Source organism: Heterodontus francisci, chromosome 14, assembly GCF_036365525.1.
Source record: "Heterodontus francisci isolate sHetFra1 chromosome 14, sHetFra1.hap1, whole genome shotgun sequence".
Classification (NCBI taxonomy): Eukaryota; Metazoa; Chordata; class Chondrichthyes; order Heterodontiformes; family Heterodontidae; genus Heterodontus; species Heterodontus francisci.
The window spans coordinates 95,298,599-95,306,935 of record NC_090384.1 but is presented as its reverse complement, the minus strand read 5'-3'; the positions used below and the strand labels follow the sequence as shown (position 1 = coordinate 95,306,935).

At 37.3% G+C, this 8,337-nt stretch overlaps 1 protein-coding gene across 2 annotated transcripts in view; it reads left to right on the top strand.

Moving 5' to 3' along the window:
* The window catches only part of LOC137377163 (golgin subfamily B member 1-like), an 83,824-nt gene that overhangs the window by 49,722 nt on the left and 25,765 nt on the right, over positions 1-8,337 (top strand). For both annotated transcript variants that reach the window (XM_068046570.1, XM_068046569.1), the window contains exons 17-20: positions 1,717-1,847; positions 5,751-5,860; positions 6,526-6,694; positions 7,611-7,715. In XM_068046570.1, coding sequence (XP_067902671.1) covers positions 1,717-1,847; positions 5,751-5,860; positions 6,526-6,694; positions 7,611-7,715 — 515 coding nt within the window. The remainder of the gene's footprint in view (positions 1-1,716; positions 1,848-5,750; positions 5,861-6,525; positions 6,695-7,610; positions 7,716-8,337) is intronic.

The window sequence follows — 8,337 nt, the reverse complement described above, 5'->3', positions numbered from 1 at the left end:
TCGTCTACCATCTTGCCTCCATCCTCCACTTTCTCTTAAGTTCTTGCATAGGTTGTTGCCTCCCAACTCCATACCCTCTCTTTATTACCCTTCCACCACTCTCAATTAATTTTCTTTTATTTTTGAATTCTGCTTATTTCCTGCCCTGCTTTGTCTCTTTCTCATTTCTCTCTTTCTCGCCCCAACCCACTTTTTCTCTTCTGACTCCTTTGTTTCTCTGTTTATTCGGTGACTTCCCTTCATCTTTCTCACCTCTCCCTCTGCTTTAAGGGGAGGGAAAAGAAATCCAGGATTTTGAGAGCTTTTGCATGTAGTGTGCGGCATGATAGTGTAATGTCAGAATTGGCACTTATTTCTGGCTTGCATATGTCTGTGTCCATAAAATGTGTGAAGCAAAGGTGAGGGTTGTTTAATATCTAACTTAAAATCATTTAACTTAAGAACATGATCCAGAATATACAGAAACAGATGGCTGGAATTTGCTCTTAGCGACGAACCAACGGCACCAACTGTTCATTATATTTACACTTGCCCACAGATTTTCTGTAGGATTTTGCACTGGAACTTACATTACATGGGATCTTGGACCTATGTGAGCAGGGCAAACAGCTGTGTAGCTTCTTAACCAATCAGATTGAAGGATCATTAATGAGCAGCGCAGAGTTTGAACCAGGGTGTCTCAGAATATTTAACTCAATGTCAAATCAGGAAGAGAAAATGAAGAAATAAAGGGAGGGAAAGAAAGATGGGTTTAAGAGACAGAGAAAAGAGACAAAATAAAATGTGTAAAAACAAATTTAAAATTGGAAAATCTCCAACAATTATTAAATTCTAAAGGAATGAGACTCCACACTTGTAAGAGTTAATTGTCAGTGCCAATAATTAAGACCGCTCACACCATTAAAAATTTACTTATACTGGAATGGACAAGTCCTAATCTTTTCTGGCATGTTTTAGTGGGTATCTATCATGTTGAGTACTGCAAGTTCACGCTGTTCCATGTGTTGTAATGCTGAGTCTCTCGGGGAGATGTTTATGTTTAGAGATACAGCACTGAAACAGGCCCTTCGGCCCAGCGAGTCTGTGCCGACCATCAACCACCCATTTTATACTAATCCTACACTAATCCCATATTCCTACCGCATCCCCACGTGTCCCTATATTTCCCTACCACCTACCTATACTAGGGGCAATTTATAATGGCCAATTTACCTATCAACCTGCAAGTCTTTTTGGCTTGTGGGAGGAAACCGGAGCACCTGGAGAAAACCCACGCAGACACAGGGAGAACTTGCAAACTCCACACAGGCAGCACCCAGAATTGAACCCGGGTCGCTGGAGCTGTGAGGCTGCGGTGCTAACCACTGCGCCACTGTGCCGCCCAATACTGATAATGATACTGGTACATCAAAGCTTCTGGAGGAGCAGGGCACCTCAGACAGCGGTTTTCTGATTTCCAAGTTTAACTGCACGTATGGTTGTCAGACGTTGCAGTCCGATTTACACTTTTAATAACACTGAGTGTTGATAGCCTCATTGTTATTTCCACCGCTAACTCTGGCCCAAAGTTTTTGATTAAGATAGTTTGAGAAAGATAATACGTTATTATTTATTATTCTTTTAAACAAGTGATTTAAAACTTAAAACCCACAATCATTCCATTCAGTTTAATTTTCATTTGAGCAACTCTGTAATAACACACTTATAATTATACAGGACTGAGGGCAGTCGTTGAGGAGCTAGAACTGGAGCGGAACAGATTACAGGAGCAAATCCTAGTGTTGGAGGAGCGTTGTCAGGACTTGGAGGACAAAGCACAGCTTCGTGCCAGAGTAGAGTTCCACCAGGTAAGAGTGAGAAGCAAGTGTGCACTTTCCATTTTCAAGAATAACTTAATGTAAGACAATTATTATAATGTAAGGGCCAAGTATGAAATAAAAATGTTGTTTGATAAATATAATTTAGAAAAAATGTTTTAAGTTCACTCGTAATTAATATTTCAAAGTATTTGAGGATAATGGCTCATTATGTTTTTGATATTCATATTGATAGTATTTTATATCCATCATTATAATAGGATTATGTGTGTAGCATTTTTAAAAAAATTATAAACTGTATCACTCTCAGTTACAAAATTGTTGTTCTAAACAAGTTGAGCAAATGATTTTTTTTTTTTCAATTCCATTGGGGAATTAACCTATTTGGACATTTGGAACCCATGACCAGCAGAACAATTGAATAATCCCTGTCTTCTGTTTACCTGCAGAGATGGAGTTGTAAATTTTCTGCATGCCGTTGCCATTTCATATTGTCTTATAAGTTTCTCATCAGGATATAAAGCCCAGATCAAAACTTTTGGATTAATCCCCAAGGTTGAACTTTTGAATGGTGTTAAACCTTTGATCATGAAAATGTGAAAATACTTAAATTCAAGGATCTAGTAACAAAGCCTTCTAATACAGGTGACCTTTGGTGTGTGTGAAGAGGGGCAGCTACTGAGGGTTCCCCAGGTGTGTTTGCCCATGATTCACTTTTGAGGTGATGAGTTACAGTTGCAGTGTGTTGTTGATCATGTTCTGTCGGGTCTGGTTTCCATATATGTGTAGGTATTTTGCCTATGTTTGGCTTTTAATTTGTCACTGTGTTGTGGTTATGTGTGACTGCATTAAGAAGGCCTAAGTATGACAGCTCATGGTAGTGGGAAAGCCCTGAACAATGGGAAGGGGATGAAGATCACAGGATGTGTATCTAAAACTTCAAATGCATTTATGGAAAAAATCCTATTAAAATGTTCATAATCGATAAATATACTGCGTGTACAACTACAGATGTCTCGCAAATAGAAAATGTGACAATGGTCATCGTATTTTCAAAAAATTATTTCACGTTCTTCCATTATTTTCAAACTACAATCACCAGAGTCTAGTGTATAGTATGCAGATCAACCTTGATCTAATTGAATGATGGAACAGCTTTGTGAGGTTGAATAACCTACTTCAGTTCCCACATTCTTAGATTTCACTTGGTGGTTGCAAAAGGCAACATAATTTAATTTTTTAAAAATCTTGCAGAAGTAACCATTTTATCCAATGTTACATTTTTCATGCAAAGATTCTTTTGTAAACTTTGTAAAGAAAAATAAATTCTAAGAGCAGTAAATAGATATTGTAGAATTCTTTTTGCCCTAAAGATTGCCCAGTTGTAAAAAGCAAGTTCTGAAAACAAAATCTTACTGCAAAATTGAATCTATTTACAAGACTTTTTTTTAAAATTTCATGTCTCGGAATTTTCAATTTCTGTTACTATATTGTTTCTTTTTGAAAAAAAACATAGACCTGAATTCATACATTTACCAAGTATTTTTTGGATAAATTACTTTTTTGGGATTTTGGATAATTATTTTCTCCATATTATATGTTAAATGACTATCAATTGTCCCAAAATTTGCACCATTTTTAGTACAGAACTGCGTATCCCACATACTTTCTCTCTGGGTTGTCAAGGAATTGTTTTTTATGTAAGAATTTGCAGTAAATATTGGTCACAGCAGGTGGCGTAAATTTAAGAGACCATGTGTCAAGTGCAGGATATTTCAAATGACAGGGTTTCACATATCTGGGATATCAAATGATGATTTCCCATTTATCAAAAAAGTAAGAAAATACCCTTGTTGCATGCAGAATGAATCAAGGTACACAACAAGAATAGAAAATTTCTTTAAAAGCTATAAAATTTTATAAATTAAACCTTGTAACTATTCAATTGTAAAATTGTTTGAACCCACATTAATAATTTTCAGCTAGGAGCCTAATTTCTAGAATGATACTGCACAGAAGGAGACCATTCGGACCATCATTCCTATGCCGGCTTTTTGAACAAGCTATCCAGTTAGCCCTACTCCCCTGCTCTTTCTCTACAGCCGTGCAAATTTTTCCTTTATTAATTGTCAAACTGCTTTTGTATTTCATTTACTGAGGTGCTCGTGCTGCAAGATTGGGTCTTGGTGGATTCATTAAGGCCAGCTGCTGAGAAAATCTGATGAAAAATTGCTCTTCTGATGACTGGTCTCAACAACTCTGCCCAGCTTACACTAGGGTTACAGCCAGCTACGTGAGCCCTTTGTGTTGAAAGCAGGCAACACGAACAACCCATTCACCCAAATATAAACGCAGCTTTAGAAAATACTAACTGGTGATCTATGTTGCTGTGCAATTCTCTGCCTATAGTGGGATTAGGTGAATGCTATGTAGACTATCAATATGTTTGTAGGGAACAGCCACGCGATGAGAGGCTGTAATTGTCTAATATTTTATATGCAGACCATTTTCTGTCAAGTTTTCTGTTATATCCTGTGTCTTGTAGACGATTAATCTCTGCAGTTAGTGACACGGCCACTCACTGCAGAGCCTACAATTTTCCCACCGTCCTTGGAGACGAGTCATTTGTGTCTGAATGACCATTGGATAGATCCCATGTCTACAAATTATGGCAAAGTGCATAATCCAGATAATATAGCATTACTTTCTTGACATTAGTGAGTGTCAAAGGAACCAGGAAGAAAGAGAGGAAAAATTTTAAAGCAGTTGACCTTCTAAGTAATGGACAGGCCCTGCTACTCTAATGTTGAAAGTTCTATTTCTTTTTCCAGCTATGTGAGAGAGAGCTGTGAACTGGCCTACTTTTTGCAGGAGCACATTTGTGGCCTTCTGGTGAGAAGGCCATTTTCGTATAGACAGTACTGCTTAGGTGTTCACCTTTCCAAGATATCATTCAGCCATGCATTGGTGCTGGATTTTATCATCCTTGTAAAGGATGAAGTTTAGTTGACCCTCCCTATCAAAGCTTGAATCTCTGTACTGTGGCAGGCTCTGTCCTAACTTTTTTTTTATCTGGAATAAATATGATGAGCTTCCATTAAATTCCAGTCTCCAGGCATGCCTTGATCTTTCCAAGGATAAAATGATTTCCATCCCTTTATCGTTTATGTAAGCTGCTCAGATAGTCGAGGAATCTGTATGTGACAGGTCAGAACATAGAGGCAATAGGAGTGATTCTGCAATTGGGAGCTCCTACCAGGGAACAATGCTTGCAAGAAATGCATTTTGGAAAATTCATCAATGAATGGAAAATCATACACAGTGTTTGTGATTTGCTGAGGTATGCTTCATATGAGTGCTAGAATCGTGGGATTGCCCCCAATGTGCATTGTTTAGCAGAACATGTGTGATGAGTCAGGTAGCAAAAGGTTGTTCCCCTTGTACCAAATGGTTTGCTTTGGTGAACAATTAAGGAATATAAAGCAACATAGAAGAACATGAATACTTCTAAATGTCCAGCATCACATTTCTTAAAACCAGATATGTGAAACCATAGATGCAAAGGAGTGGACGTTATAAAAATTGAAGACGTGGCTGTCTGTATGTTTGTTATTGTCTTTGTGTTTTATCTTTTCAAATGTGCAGTTATGAATTTCTTTACACTGTTGAAAAATGATGCAGTAAATCACGTTAAACTTTAGTAATGCAATTGAGTAATTTCAATTGAGTTGATGCTGTACAAATTAATGAAGTTCGAACAGATTTGAAAAATTCTGTTTTATAGCCTCGGTTCCTTTCCCCCCCCTGCTCCCCCCTAAGTAAAATGTAATATGAAAATTTAAATTCTGAACCTGTTACTGTGCCTCGAAAATGGCATGAGAAACACAGAATGTTGTCTGCAAGTCTGCTTAAAGCTCTTCCTGCCTGATGCAGAATGAATCCGAACACTTGCAAAATCAATTGTCCCTTCTACGAAGCCAGCAAAAACGTGATTCTGAGCAACACCAACATGTCGTTTCCAATCTGAATGAACAGTTGAAAGGGTAAGAACATTAACTTCTATGTTGTAGATTGATGTGGAATGCAGCAGTGATTAAGATTTGAATTTCCATTGGTAGAAATATTTTTCTGCATTGTGAGCAGTAGTCATTTGGTATCTTTCGCACCCCATTGAATACTAACCTACCTCGTTAGGTTTTGGGAAGCCAAATGTCTGTTATTTGTGCGAAAGTGTTGTCCTGATGTTGCTAATAGGGTTCCTGGTTGAACAAACCATGGGGCAAGTCATTTTATTTTGCCCATCTAAAGGTTTTTCGCTCCTCACGTCAGACCTCTTGTTAGCCAGGTTTGAAACAAAGTCACCAGTCTTTTTAAATTGATGAGATTAGACAAAAGTTAGCGTGTTACATATTCGGAATCTGTGAGTGTGCTTTTTATTTGTTTCCTTTTTATTGCTAATTATCTTAAATATGTGTCCTCTAGTTACTGACCCACTCACCAATAGAAACATTTTCTTAGTTCCCCAATCAAAACCCATCATCATTTTGCAAACCCCTATTAAATCTCCCCTTAACCCTTTCTGCTGTAAGGAGAACAGTCCCAGGTTCTCATTGTTTTTACTGTCCACTGTATATAGTGTGTAATATAAAAAAAACTTTTAAGGAGTACAACCTGTTAATTAATGTATGATATTGATATTAATTTCTAGACTCCGTGACAAAAAAGACTTCCTGGAAACTTCACTCATAGAAAAGGAACAGATGTTGGCAGAAGCCTTAGAAAAACTGCCGCAGATGGATAAATTAAAGAAATCCCTGGAAGTCCAGGAAATAATTAACCAAGACCTTACTGAAAAGCTGTTGCATTCTGAAGAAAATGTAAGTATCCTAACACAGCCCTAACTGCTATAAAATTACGGAGCAGAATCGGGTTTACTGAATTGAACCCTTTTGAAGCATATATCTTTGTTTTGCTTTCAATTGGCAAGCTGTTCCAAGTGCAAAGAGAGAAAAAGATCCTCTGTTTGATTCTGGACCTGGACTGTGCCTTTAGCCTACTCTTCCTTTCTGTGATCAATGTCAACTCACAATCTTAAGTGCTCTGGAACATTATAATGTGAGAAGTGCTATTTAATTGCAAGTTGTACTCCAAACTTACCTTTGCAGCATAATTCCTTCTATTGGCTACAGAAACTCACCCCTCTGTATTTTCATAGTCCCACAATAGAATTGTATGTTTTGTTATTTAAGACTCACTGCACAGAAAGGAATTTATTTATTTATTTGAACAAATTAGAACCATAGAAAAAGTACAGCACAGAATGAGGCCATTCAGCCCATCGTGTCTGCGCCAGCCGAATAAAATATCCGCCCAAACTAATCCCACCTTCCAGCACCTGGTCCATAGCCCTGCAGCTTATTCATTATCTATTTTCCATTAAGTACTGTAATTGTAACTCTAGAATTTGCCTCACTCCTGAATCTGATACCCACCAATTCAAAGATGAGTAAATGGCCAGCATGAGTTTCGCTCCCTAATCCCTTGTACCATTGTTTTATTTTCAAGTTTGATTCTCCTTTAGTCCTGCTGTAGCAAGCTCTTCCTCACAGTGGGGTTTCCTCCTACTTTGTCAACATTAGGAGAAATCCCAAATTTTTCTTTGCAATTTATTTCCAAAAATTTATTCCAAAAATATTTCCCATATTAATTTTACAAATAGTGCTTCTTGTTTCTACTTGCATACTATGCTAAAAATGGTTGGTGTTTAGGAATGCATTGTTCTCTTTCTATTAGCTGGGAAACATCACCAAGAAATGCAGTGCTTTTGAAGTGGAGTGTGCTGACCTGAAAAATATGGTCCAGGACCTCACAGAGAAACTTTCTTCAAACAAAGAAAAAGTATGTTGTTTTAAAAAATATATAATGTGCTAAGTTGTTAAGATTTGAAAAGTGGGGCAATGGGGAAAGAGTGGTAGGGTGGGGCAAGGTGTGGGTCTAATTGGATAACTCTTCCACAGACATGATGGGCTGAATGACCTTTTGTGTTGTAAGATCCTATTATATTTGTTGATGCACGTTGGTGGATAGTTATATAGTTTCTATTTAACTGTGCACTGTGTTTTTCTTCATGCTATTTTGGTAGCAATTAGTAATCAATTTTTGTAATGTGATGCAATCTTCACAAGACGTTACTAGTGGTATGATTTTAAGCCACTTGAATTTGCTTTAATAAAATCAAGAGAATTGGAGACATTAAAAATATATTTGAAGAAATTGTTGTTCTTGGTAGCGATTTTTTTTTAAGGCAAGGTGACACTCCCTCTTTAATATGAATGAATATTCAAATTGAAATGGGTCAGAATCAGAACTTGTCAATATGGCACAGGATTGCTTTCTTGACACGTTGTATTGCAGCTCACTGGGAATATGTTAAGTGAGAAAATTGCTTTACTTCAAGAGTGATAAATGTTTAGAACAATCTACTAGATGAGATAGTGCAGAACTGTTTGTGATGTTCAAA